The 14,028-nt window shown below is 42.3% G+C and overlaps 1 protein-coding gene across 2 annotated transcripts in view; it reads left to right on the forward strand.

Moving 5' to 3' along the window:
- Positions 1–14,028, forward strand: part of KCNQ3 (potassium voltage-gated channel subfamily Q member 3) — a gene marked incomplete at both ends in the record, with an annotated part of 215,141 nt that overhangs the window by 174,286 nt on the left and 26,827 nt on the right. For both annotated transcript variants that reach the window (XM_082015414.1, XM_082015415.1), the window contains 5 exons: positions 5,888–5,978; positions 7,727–7,853; positions 9,629–9,801; positions 11,731–11,886; positions 13,230–13,340. In XM_082015414.1, coding sequence (XP_081871540.1) covers positions 5,888–5,978; positions 7,727–7,853; positions 9,629–9,801; positions 11,731–11,886; positions 13,230–13,340 — 658 coding nt within the window. The remainder of the gene's footprint in view (positions 1–5,887; positions 5,979–7,726; positions 7,854–9,628; positions 9,802–11,730; positions 11,887–13,229; positions 13,341–14,028) is intronic.

Genomic DNA, 14,028 nt, shown 5'->3' on the forward strand with positions numbered 1-14,028 from the left:
CTGGCGATCTTTTGGGGATCTTTCCTTACTTCTTAGGGTTTCCTCCAGCATCTTGTGAAGGATCTTGCTCTGTCTCTGCCATTGCAGCAGAGCAAGAGTGCAATTCAGCTTACCGAGTGTGGCATTTCTACCCTGTCCTTGCTGTATGATGGCATTGGGCCAGGGGCTCCTGCATGGAGCTGTGGATGTCTGTATGTACCCAGTGGAATCTATGGACCCAAAAAGGGATCTTTGAACATCCATATCTGAAGCATTTGCTACTTTGTCCTTCCTCCTCCAAGACCTCCACTGAGTTTCTCAGTGCACTTCCCCGTACCCCTCTGCATGGTGCACATTTGTAGCCTCACAAAGTTTTCAGATTTTTCCTGTCCCCCTTATCTCAGTACTGATCTCTGTAAGAGTAACCGGCCTATTGCTTGGAATAGCAGAGATGCAAGAATCTAAATATTAAGCAGTGAGTATTCCCAAGTCTGTGAAAATCAGGCATGCATTCCCTTCTCTCTGAAGAGCTGTTCTCAAATATTTGGTAATGTAATTTTTTTAGTGTTAAAAATCCCAACTCGAGCTTCTCATTAACACCCATAGAATGATCAGTGCAAGATACTGCAGATGTTCTGTGAAAACTGAAGTTTGGATGCAGAGAAAAAGATGGTGGGTAGGAATATAAAACAACTGAAAGAACTGTGAGAAAAGATGCATTTTTAATCCTTATGGGTAAAAGCCAATAGTTGAAGAAAATAAGATTGTTCCAATATGAAATTTGGGAAAGCATGCATGAACCATGGTTTTAGGAGCATATTGCATTGGGAACCATAAACCAAAAATTGAGCAAAACACTACCAGATTTTCCTAATACAATCTTAGAGAATTCCATTAGCATTTGCCAGGTGGCAGAACATAATGAAACTAGAACACAAGTTTTAGGGGAAAACAAGAAAGGACCAAATGGAACAAAGCAGAAAAATCTCAGATTCATATGAATATTTGGAGATGAAGGAAATTCCAATGGCTTGCAGAAATGGTATGGAAGATGTAAGAGCAAACAGAAGTCTATGCACTGCTGCACTGGAGGGGATTTCTTACTAGTAACTGTTCAAGAGGCTTTCCTGCCCAGAGCCTGGATTATTGTTTTCTGGGCAGGATCCTCAGCCATATGTAGATGTGATACCTAAATTTACAGCAAGGGAGTTAGGAGAAACCTGGTTGTGTAAGAAGTGGGCTGATATGGCTGGTAGGCTAATTTTTTCAGTAGTAAAAATATATAAACATTATTAACAGGCGGTGTTTGTAATTACATCCAAAACGGGGCTGAATGTAAGGGGCGGCATTCAGCTAATTTACACAGTAAACACCTCCATAGGAGCTAGTCACTAGAGTCTTTCCTTACAGTCATAGAGAAGAAGATGTCTCTGTAGGTGCTTCTGACCAGCTTCTGACCAACATGAGTTGTACACTGGAAGCACATGTTCCTCTCCATTAACTGTAAGACTACTTGAGATTTAAAATTTTGTCACACAGGGCAAAATTTGCCAAAATGATGCCAGATGCAAATACATTTTGGCCTGATGTATCTTGTCCTCATGACAGCTTCAAAAGGACTGCTATGTTTTGGAATAGGTTATGTACAAATTACTATGTGATCTGCTCCTAAAATTTTGAAGCAAGAGATGGTGAGCAGGATACCTGATGAGCACCTATATATGGAAAAAGTTCTCAGCTAGATCTGCATTATATTGGCTCCAAGTGAAAGCAAATAGAGAAGAAAAACTCAAAGAATGTGAAATATTAAAAGAAATCAAAATTTAGCAAAGAAAATGATCTGTGATGTTCATCCAAGAAACATTAGATTCATGATCTAGCATAGTCATAAATCGTTTCTTCTTTCCTGGAAAAATATGTATTGTTTTTGTAATACTGTCTTTAATACACCAAAATAGTGCAATTAGAAAATATCAGTGTTAAACATGTGATTCCCAACAACAAGAACATTTATTTACTAGAATAGCATATTAGTTGTGACCGTGACAAAAGAGCACTGCCATTTGGTGGTCTGGAACTTATACATACAAGAAACTAATCAGGATGTTAGGCATAATACTGCAAATAAGTACATTGTAATGGGCTGTGAAAAATGATGTAAAATGATAGTAAGGATGATTCTAAAAACTGCAGAACCAAATTCAGATCCTCATTTGGCATATCTGATTTACAGTCTTGAAGTCTGCCTCCTACTAAAACACTGTTCAACAGGAAGCTTAGGCTTCTTAATAAGTCTCAATTTTTATTAGTAAACCTCGACTTTTACCGTATTTCTTTCTTCTAACCCTTGGTGCTCTACGTCCTGTGGATAGTAGCGTTATAACTGTGAGTAAATTTGAGACTTTCTCCCTCTCTGCCCCTTGATTCCCCAGGTCACTGTTAGTCTCTCCTCTGATCATCCCCTGTGATTTCAGCAGTTTCTTTCCCTGTGATCTGCCTGTTACTATTTTTACAGTCAGACTCAACCACCAGACCCCCACTGCTGCCTCTAAAAGATGAAATTAGACAATATAGACTCAGGTGTTGTCCTACTGCCATAGGACAATGTAGACTCAGCAACTGTCAAGCAAGTTAAGAGTCTTTATGTTCACAAGACCACAATATGGGCATAGGTGGTATATATGCCTACAATATGGGCATAAACAGCAAGGTGAAGATGTACCTTGCTATCATCTTTGCTCCGTAAGGGGGATTCATGAAAAAAACATTCCACCTGTGTAGCATCCTCCATAGAAAGAGGACACAAGAAAACTTGCAGGCTTCATAAACACCAAGATCCGAACCAGAAGAGGCTTGCAGGGAAATTGGTGGGCTGGATATCATCAATGGAGATTAAAATTCATTGCGTGCTCTGAACACGGGCGTCATTTCAGATGCTAAAGGAGGATTGCTGAGATGTGATCTGATTAACTTGCAGTGGGTGTTTATCCTTTGGAAACAGTGTGGTCGGAGGAGAGCTGGCCCTTCCAAGGATTGCAGTTATGTGTCCCAACACAGGCTTTTCATCCCATACGCCCCAGAGTACTGCAAGAAGGAGCAGGAACCTGGCTCCGTGGGCTGTGTGTTTTTTTGGGACTGAGGTTCGTGCTCAGCAGTTGCACCTCAGAGGCACTCTTCTGGGCTGCATTCATGCACTTCCTGCAATGGGGAGTTCAGACCACATTCCCTGCTCAGGTTTGCCCTCGAAATTATTCATGGTGACTTGTGAACTCCAGTCTCACCCTCTCACCCTATTTTTACCCTTTTTTTTTGTCCTGCATGATCTGTTGTTTTCATGGGTGGGCTCTCACTTTCAGCAGTGGGGCTTGCAGCGTGGGCTGTGGCGCGCAGAGAGATCGAGCTAGCAGCACTCCTTGTCCATTAATGCAAACATTTGGGTTTTTTAGGGACCAAGGAAAAGCCTTTTCACCGCCGTGAGACTTCCTTTTCTTGCATATCAAATACATGGCTGGGATCACCTGAACATCACCTGCATTGAGTTTGTCTCATGGGGAATGAAAACAGGAGCGAGCGCCGTATCCCCTTGCTCTGTGGAGCACCGTTACCCTCTAGTGGTAAAACCGCAGGCAGTTTTAGGCAAAGACGATTTCACTACTATCTTCCCTCTTCCTCTTGGACAAAAATCTGCACATCGTCTTTAATTGACAGTGCTGTTTTGTTGAATGATATTGTAAATTCACACCTTTAGTTTAGGTAGCTGATGATGTCATTTCCTTGGACTGTCTTCATTGTGTTTCGCCTTTCATTAAATCATTTCATTAAAACATGATACTTGTAAGCTGGTGGGTGACTGAATTTTCACATGATATAAAGAAATGGCTGTAATGGAAAGTGTCAAGTAGCCATGGCTCAAGGCTTTGAATGGAGAATTAGTGATGGTACCACTGTAACGGCTGCAATGTGGTGGATCATAGGTGGATTATAGCTGATTGAAGGAATCATGTTGCCTCGGTTGAGTTCGCACCACTTTGCTCATAGAGGTGCAGGGTACTTGGATCGTGGGTCTTGGGAAGCCAGTGAGCCACCGGCTTCGTAATTGCAAGGTGGGGAGAGCAAGGTCTGGTGCGACAAAGCAAGATTGAGGGCATGGCAGGAACATCGCAGAATTGCTAGGTTAACTACCAAATGTCTTGAGCAGCAGGAGTGCAGTTCATAACAGGTAGATGGTAAAAGACACATTCTGTTTCCTACCAATCACATAACCCTTGCTCTAGAGCATGGCTGGTGAGTGGGAGAAGGTGAAACTTGTCAAAGAAATCCAGAATTATTTAGCATGAGCAAACATATTTATTTCTGTTCTAACCTTACTTGAAATGGCTGATCTGAAATTTTCCTGGCATAGAAAACTCCAGTCTCAACAGCTAATGTTAGGAAAGCCACAGCACAAAAATCCTTTGGGCTTTGCTGGGAAGTGTTCCACTGTTGCCTGCTCCTTGCATGGAAGGTGCTAGCTGATGCTGTTTGGGGGAAATTCACCCCCAAAAGGTGGCAGGATCTATCTGGAGCTCAACTCTCTCCTTTTACTCCAGCTGCAAAAATGTTGCAAATTTTCAGGACATGCTCCCTTAGCCCTAAGTTTCCCCATACAAGAAGGAAACAAAACCCCAAGGCAGGTTAGAGGACACATGTCTTTGAGCTGAGCCCCCTTCCCCATGGTCCTTGCTGTCTGCCTCCACACTGCAGGCTGTGGACTCTGATCATTTCACCCAGTGAAACAAATTCAGCAAGATATGAAATCACACTTTAGGTATCAGATTGAAATTCAAAACGGGTAGTACAGACTAAGCACAGTTTGAGTCTTAACAAGCTTTTTTCCCTGGATGATTTCAGTACCTAATGCCCATCATTTCTTTGATGTACCCTAGCTATGAAAGCAAGGGATCCAGAGCTTTTATGGAGATGTACTTCCAATTTATTCACTAAGGTCTGAAATATTTCCATGGCCCCTCTGTTCCCGTGGATTAGGTTTTGGGAGCACATTAAAATGCCCATGATCTGGGTACATGAAGTACTGGAATATGACCTTCCCCCACTCTGCTTCACAGTTACCACTTACGAGACTCCCTTGATTTTTCTTACCTCTTTATGTGTAAAAGATTTTGAATAGCTTGGAACTCGCAATAGCTTTACAAAGCAGATCAATGTGACTTTAGATTAGACCAAATTGGATTTACCAGCAGTGGGAGTTAAAATTTCTGTCAAATCTCTGTGTTCTGGAGCCTCACAGACAGACAATAGCACAGGGACAGTGATTTATCACGCACTGTGTTTACTGGAGAGCAGAACTTTACCCTCTCTATTGTTTTTCTTTCAAACCTTTTCAGCTTTTCATCTGCATAGAAATGAGTGCAAAAAAAGAAGGAAAAAAGAAATGCAGTGCAGTTTTCAAGGGAGGGTTTGTCCTTTGTGTTGAATCGTTTACTGTTTCTCAGGTCTCAGGCTGTGGCCAAGCAGATTCATTCCACTGTAACTGCAGTGCCATTTTGTGAAGTACACAGCACATCAGCTTGGAATAGACCTCCTGAGCATGACAGTCCTCTGCCATACCATATAATTCCTTCCCAAAACGCAGCATCATCCATTACCTTCCTGAAGAATGCAGTTGAGTTAATTAATGCATGTCTGTCCCAGGACCATTCTGATTCAAGATCTTGCCATGTTTTATTGGCTGCCAAGACTCCCCTGTCCAGGCTGAGAACCCCTGATCTTCATGAGAGCCCACCTCACTGCTCACCAATAGGAAGTAGCCATTCGCTGAAGGTCTCTACCCCAGATTTTATAGGCAATATCTCCAATGGAAATACATAGAGGGGTAACAATGCTGTGTTTTCCTTTGATTTCATTCCAGGTTTCTGATTGTCTTGGGGTGTTTGATCTTAGCTGTCCTGACAACTTTCAAGGAGTATGAAACTGTTTCGGGAGACTGGCTCCTCTTGCTGGTAAGTAGTGGCTGCTGCATCACCCTGGTAATGTCCTTAAATTGAAACCAGGCCCATCAGCAGTGATGGAAACTTACTCCCAGTTCTGCATACAAAAAGATATCTTCTGTTGGTCCTCAGGCAGTGACCGTACACTTACATATTGGAGAGTTCCTGGTCCATTGTCAACAATAACTGAGTAAAAATGAAGTCAGAGAGAGGAAAAATACTAACTTGAGACTTTGAAATAATGACCTTTCAGTATTTGCCCAACAGTTCTCCCATTGAAGTATCAATAATTTTCCTATTGACCATGCCAGACCTGAGCACATTTGAAAACTCATTTTTTGGGGATCTTCCAACAATTTTGATTCATTCTATAATATCGTACAAATCACAGCATTTCTTTCAATGGACGTCATCAGAATTGGATTCGTGCTTGTGCCCAATAGCAGCATAACTGAAATGGTTGCAAGCAGTGCCTCCGATGACTATCTATGTATTTGCAGCAAATATATTTCTTTTTTTGTGTTTCCAGCATGCTTGTTTTATAAATGCTGGAGTTCATGCTCAAGACTGTATTTCTGTAGGCCTCCCATTTGGCAGAAGATGAGAAAAATAGGAAAAAACCCCTCACTAATTATAAACACGATGTATTCATCATATTATGAAAATTCCCCTAACAAAGAACTTCCTCTGCTGTCATAGCTATCATGAAATAGAAAGCATGGTCTCTCACTTAACTTGGCCTTGTAGAAAAGCATCGTAGGGAAACTGCACAGCAAGAGTAGATCTGAGATGTACCCTCAGAGACATATAGATCCGAGCAGGAACTAAGTGCCAAGAGATGTGAAAGGTGAATTCTCCTTGCCTGTTCCTTCTCAAAAAGCACTTGTATGAAAACACCCTCATTCTCTAGGGAATGTGAAACTCACTTTTGGTCCCTGTTACCCTGCTCAGACCCATCTATTCACATTTGAAAAAGCCTGAGGTTATTTTTCCTTCTCCTGTGCTTGCTTTTATGTGGCTTTCAGTGGTTTTCAGAAGTGCCTAGCAGCTGTGGGTATGAGCATCAGGAAAAATCCCCTTTCCCTCCTTGTCATCTATTCACAGAGAGGAAAAGTAACTGTGTGCCCCGTGCTGTTGTTGGCCCATCTCTGCTGAGCAACTTGGGAAAGCTCTCTCCTCCCCACTCCCTCCCCATGTTTAGAAGAGCTCTTAAGCATGGTGGAAAATTACATTCTTCTGTGTTCCAGAAATTTAAGGGGATAATACTATGCCTTAAATTTGTCTTATATATGCCTTTATCATTGCCTTAAATATGACCATATGAATATACCATATCCTGCCCCTGTCTCTCTAGATATGGCTGCATGAACAAGCTGCTGGTGGGTAAGCCTGGGTGTGGGTATACAGTGTACTGGGGATTTTGCCATCACCACTCACATATGTCTTCTCATTTAGTGTGAAACAGGAGGTCTTCTCATGAAGTAATTGCCCTTTCATCAAGGCAGGGTAAGCGCTTCACATTTACCCAGCAGCAGGGGCATATCCTTTCTGCAGAGTACAGAAGGCAGTAAAGCTATGTCCCACCTTGCCTTGCCTCTTTCATCAACCTATATTTACCTCCCCACTTTTTTCTCCTCTCTCTCTCACACACATACCCCAACACTTGCACCTCATCTGTTTCCTTCAGCTATATCCTTCTGTCCAGAACTACTGCAAAACTTGTTACGAGTCTAACAATGTAGTTTGTGTCTTTGATACAGGAAACCTTTGCCATTTTCATCTTTGGAGCAGAGTTTGCCTTAAGAATCTGGGCTGCTGGGTGTTGCTGCCGCTACAAAGGATGGAGGGGGAGACTCAAATTTGCCAGGAAGCCTTTGTGCATGCTGGGTAGGCACATGCTCTCTACTACTGTTTTCCCCACTATGTCCTTTTTCTTCCGAGACACTTTGGGGGGATGCCAAGAACCAGTGAATGGCAGTGCAAAAAGCACTGAAATCACATCTGCTCTTTATGCTAGGAACTGTGTCCTGCTTGGCGTAGTTATTTGAAGTACCTGGCAATAATGATTCATTCAAGAGACACTTGGGTGGCTGCTCAGGGTTAAAAAAAATTAATCTTTCTACTCTTCAAACACATTTTCCTTGTCCTGAGTCCCACTGCATTTTTCTTAAGCTCATCCTGAAATATACCCTGTTTGTCTTCAGTTTCAAACTGCTCCAGATCCCAGCCCTGTGCCATCTTCCCCAGCCCTCTTTCATATTCAAATGTTGTGTTTTACCTTTGTAATGTTGGTCTGCATTTGCAAACAAGTATCTCTGTGATTTCACCAATGTTGTCTTTCAGGTTTGGAAGGCACTGCCTACAGCTATCATAAAACTGCTCGTTATTCATGTTGAACCATCTCCTAAAACTCTCCATTATGTCCACGAACCAACTAGCCAACATTTAGAAGCTCACTCTGCCCTGAGCACCTGTCATGCACATCCACATTTGTTCAGTGTTTCCAGGACTCTGTCATTTATTGTGATGCTTTTCAGGCCAAGCACTAGCTTTTTGTTCTTTATTTTTACAGCACATAGCACTTTGGGGAGCCATGGTGCTGCAGTTATATGAATACATGCTACCCTCTTCCCTCTCCCTCCTTTTATTCATCTTATCGGTCTAAATAGTAGACAGAATTGGAACAAATTTTCTTTGTGCATCTGTGCTATCTTCAATTTACTAGTGCTCCTTTGGGTGCTACTGTTGTAGAAATATTTCTTATACTTCTAATAGCATTGTGAAGGCAGTAGAGCATGGTGTGAGCAAGTGGGATTGATACCATCTCATGCCTTCTCAGTGAAAGTGTTATCTCACTTCTGAGAATGAATCTTCATTGATATCTGGTAAGGAACAGAAAAGACCCCACTGGATTTATTAGTATCATCTCTTGGTTGTCCCTGGCACAAATTTGTTTTGATAATGATTGAAAGTGAATAAATCTGAAACCTATTTGGTGCCACTCTTTTTGTCTGGAAATAAAATATGAAGACAATATAAAGACTGAGTGCCCAGAGAACATTTGAAACCCTTTGGTACCATGTTTTACTTGTGTATGTATAGGATCAAAAAGTAGGGGGGAAACAAATAAAAGAAAGAAAAAGAAAAAAAAACAACCAGAAGTGATGTGATTTGCATTTCAGACCTCTTCAGCTGATCAGCAAATTGGCGCTGTGAGCACTTACAGAAAATAGAACTGGCTTTGAGATTTTAAAGGAAAACTCAGCCAGAAGAAAAAAATAGTAGATGCACCATCAAAAACAGATTTTCTTGTCTGCTGACCTATAAGTCTGCCTTCACGATGGTGGTCCTGTGGGACAGATGAATTTAGGGTTGGTTTTCTGTCAGCACTAGGACACTCTTTCTGTGCCTCCCTAAGCAAGCTCAGGCAGTGTCTCAAGTCCAGTGCATTGATCTGTAAACAGATTACGAGGCGCTCTAGTGGGTTCTGTGCATGATGCCAACTGTGCGGTAGGTTCAGATATCTGTTTAATTGGCAAGAAAAGGCATTTTCAGGCAGCTTTAAAATTTGCCTGGGGATATCTGCAGCACAACCAGATGGGATTAAGAAGCAGGTGATGGGGCCACTTTTGTTGGCAGGCTTTGTTCTTTTCGCCTTGCAGATATCTTTGTGCTGATTGCTTCAGTGCCCGTGGTTGCTGTTGGGAACCAGGGCAATGTTCTGGCCACGTCTCTCAGAAGCCTCCGCTTCCTTCAGATCCTACGGATGCTCCGAATGGACAGGCGGGGAGGCACATGGAAACTTTTGGGATCAGCCATTTGTGCGCATAGCAAAGTAAGTGAGGAGCTTGCAGGGCTCAGCTGGGGTTTGTGGGAGAGACATTTAAGGGAAAGAGAGGGGATGCACAGGTATAGCAATGCCTTGGGATTATGGCTAGTAGTTCAAGCAATAGTTTTGTCGTTTCAGCTTTATTCCTTTTTCCATTCTCTGAACGATTTCTACCCCTTATTTTACCTTTCTCTACTCTATAGTGGTCCTGGGAAGTCACAAGAGAGAGTGTTCATTCCCACACTTATTACAACAGGAATTTTGCCTTTACATTGAACGAGATTAGGGACATCCCTTTAACAATGAAATATGTTGAAATCTTTGACAGAAATTCCTCTGTATTTACAACATGCTTGTAGTGGCTTCTCATATTTACTTGTTAGATCAACAGATGGAATAGGACTTTGGGTGGACGGAAAGAGACCGGTTAGCAGAAATGTTGTTTCAGAGGGAGCTACTGGTATAATTTCTCTTCGGATGCATGGGTCAGGCAATACAAAGATGCACATGGTGTGAACCCAGACGGAGAAAATTTCTAAAATCATCTTTGCTCAGTCTAACTTGATTATATAGTCAGACACATCCTGTCTCACACCAGACAGATACGTTGTGTTCTTGCATTTTAAGCAAAAATTATTACAAGTTAAAAACTATCTGCATAAAAGTCCTCTAGATGAGATTTCTCATCTGTACAGGGTGTAGAGAAATTATGTAAACTCTGTGCTAGATACTGCTTTTTCTTATCCATGAATGACATACCTGACATTTTAGGGGTTTTTTGAAAATTAAAGTGCCAGCTGGCATAGCATAATTAGACTTTGCTTCTTTGTAGTGGCTGATAGGATACCCACCCTGCTTCATTTCATACCAGCTTCTATTTCTTCCCCGTATAAACTTGCTACAAGGCAGGTGGCACATAAACACTTATGTCAAAAATGTTTCTCAGGAAACTGAGATCATGGAAGAAGTCTATGTGCCAAAGACGTTGTTTAGAAATTGTTTAAGACTTCATTGTGTGGGATTTCATTCAAATGTTCCTTGTTTGATTCCCAACCACCGCCCTTTGGACCTCAGCTGGCTGCAGAATATAAGAAGGGGTTGCAAGAACTTTGCTTCACTGGAGACACTAAAGAAACAATTTTGTTAACAAAGATAGCCAAAAAATTTCCTTCTATGGTTGCACACCAGAAATCAGCCAAGAAAGTTGACTTATCTCAAGACTCAATTATGAAAAAAACCAAAAGGAAGTGGAATATTCATTTTTTACCCACTTGAGAAGACCTTCACCAAAAAAGTTTCTGCTTTGGTTCAGAGATTGCTGAGATTTGAACTTGGGTTGCTGCATCTCCCACCTCAGTGGGATTAGCCACACACTCCACTGTAGTCACTCCCTCTAAAACAAGGATGCTCAGGTTTGTTTTCACACAGACAACTTTCAAGGTCTGTTCTTATTGCATCAATTTGTGGTGAAGTCATACCTCAGAACCTGCTTTGATATGCCTAAAGAGAAGCAACTGCATCCTGCAGACTTGGCCCTATGGAGGTAGGGAGAGGGCAGAATTGTTGATTTGTCTGCTAAGACTGACCAAGCCTAGGGGCAGCAGGAATGGGAAGAGTCAAGGTCAGGGACAGAGCCCTGCATCACCCTGTGTCATGTGTGCAGCTAAGTCCTTAACCCAGCTTTATGCAGCACTACAACTGCAGATTGCTCCAAGCTGTTCCCAAGGAAGATGCCATGTGAGGGCTAATTCTTGTAAATCTCTGCATTATGTCCCAGTAAGTGCTGAGATGGGCTGGTCATGGACTGTGACGAAGCCATCAGCGACAGCTCTGCTGTTATCCTCAGTGCTTCTCTCTTCTCCTGACGTTTACTCTGCCACTGTGGGTATTGAGACTGTTTTCAGCCCCTCCATTGTCCATCTGTTTCTTTTGCAGGAACTAATCACTGCTTGGTACATTGGGTTCCTGACGCTCATCCTCTCCTCGTTTCTTGTTTATCTGGTTGAAAAAGATGTTCCTGAAAAGGATGCTAATGGGGTGGAGATGAAGGAAGAGTTTGAAACCTATGCGGATGCACTGTGGTGGGGGCTGGTAAGTGACTCCAAAAATACCTTATCCCCTTCTTAAAAACTTCATATCCAGGAAGAGGTAAAGTATTGATGTTATGGATTACAGTATAAGTGCTGCTAAATTTGTGTGAGAAGCATGTTACTAGTATAACATTATCAAAGTAGGGATGCCCCTACAACCAATTAACAGAAGTTACCCCCCTGGTGATTTTCAGTCAGACAAAGGCCCTTAGGTGCTTAAACGCCTTTCAGAAATCAGTCTGTGCTCCTGGCTTCTGGGAAACCTCTCTTTTAGGTGTAAACTGCACTGGCGGAGCCTATATGCCTATGGGAGACCTATCCTGCCTGTGAGAGTTACATGCCTCAGACAATGGCAAAACCAGAGCTGGCCAAACTGGGAGGTGCTGTTGACTCTCATGAGGGACAAGAGGCCTTGCAGAGGAATCTGGTTAGATTGGAGCAATGATTAATGGGATGACACTTAACAAGTCCAAAATGTCTCTGGAAAGGATAACTCGACACTTCTCTTGTGTCTCACATGCATTCGCCAAGAATCACTCAGCGAATGCCATTGGTGGTAGGATACTGAGCAAGAGAGACCTTTGATATATCTGTTCTTGCCTCTTCTGATGAAAACAGGAGTACTGGTTTGTGCCACTGCTCATCTGATTGCAAAATATTCCTCCCACCTGGCAGACAGAATTCATGTTCCTTTGCTACCATTAGTTAGGGTATGGGTATGAAAAAATATTCAGCAGCATATTTTTTATTTAATGCAGTTAATTTATGAATGGCAAGATCCTTTCCCACCATTATTAATCAAAAGGTCCCAAGTGTTGCATAGAACACCTGGATATTTTCATATCCTTACCTATCCAGGACATTGAGATAAAGTCTCATTAGTGAGACAAGGTACACAGCTGGAAATCAGCAATTGTGCAGGAAAGGAGTAAGTTTTCACAAAGTCATCTTTGTTTTACAGAGACTGAGGCTTCAGGGAGTGGTAGCCCTGACTGTTTGTTAAAGCTCTGCAAGCTGTTAACTGGCAAGTCCCATTCCTAACTGTGCACTGGTGGTGGGCAGGAGACTCACTCCACGTGCAATGTCAGATGGAGTTCCCTTTCAGCAAATGCATCCCAGAGAGGCAGCTGCTTTAAGATTAAATCCATTATCCCTGGTGCAATGCCTCTGGACTGTGATGCCATTAAAAAAAATTGGTTGGTCCATCGTCAAGATCCTAATTTAAGAAGCTGTGCATGAGCACCTCTAGAGCTGAATGAGTTATGTAGGTTTCGTGGTGACATTTAAAGCAGATCTGTTGGCTTTGTTTTTTCTTATGGGAAGTCCTGGTCATTCTGCCTACAGATCACCCTCGCTACGATTGGGTATGGCGACAAGACCCCCAAAACATGGGAGGGACGGCTGATTGCAGCTACATTTTCTCTCATTGGAGTGTCTTTCTTTGCTCTTCCTGCAGTAAGTACCTTCCCCCTCCTCTGCCACAGCCCAGTGCTGTGCACTTGCAAAAAGAAGGTAAAGTGATCAAAACTGCCAGTGGAATCAAAATCCCTTTTTAAGAAGTGATTCAGACACTTTAGCTGATCTATATTGGTAAATCAAACTCCTTTCTTCCCAACTTTGCTTAGAGCCTATTGGGAATCATATCTTACCCCAATACTCCTTGAACCATGTGTGGGTATTGTCTGAGATAGATAGTGCTCATTGGCACAGGACTAAATTAATCCAGCAAGTGAACAGTCAGGCAAATCACAGGGCAGTTCATCAGCCTGTACCCTGACCCGGGTTAGTTTACTGGTATTGACATAGCCACACAAAAAATATTTTTAAAGGATTTGGGGCCCATTGTATTAAAAATTATGGTTGAGCCCATTTTACCTAGCTCTAAACACTTGCAAGCCAGAGATCTACATCTGAGTGATCATCACAGACCGGTGGTCATCCTTTATAAGCAGTGCAGCTCTGCAGAGCATTTCATCTCACCTGTCTCCCTTACTTCCTAGAGGAGATCTCTGACACCACCACAGAAGCAGTATTTCTAGCCATTAAGATTAAAGGGAATTTTGATATCAGGTGACAGTACAGGTATTTTTGATCTAGGCAGTTGAATACTAATCTGGCTGCTTAAGTAATGATCTCTAAATCG

The sequence above is a fragment of the Phaethon aethereus genome (genome assembly GCF_964289735.1).
Source record: "Phaethon aethereus genome assembly, chromosome: 2".
In the NCBI taxonomy this organism is placed as follows: domain Eukaryota; kingdom Metazoa; phylum Chordata; class Aves; order Phaethontiformes; family Phaethontidae; genus Phaethon; species Phaethon aethereus.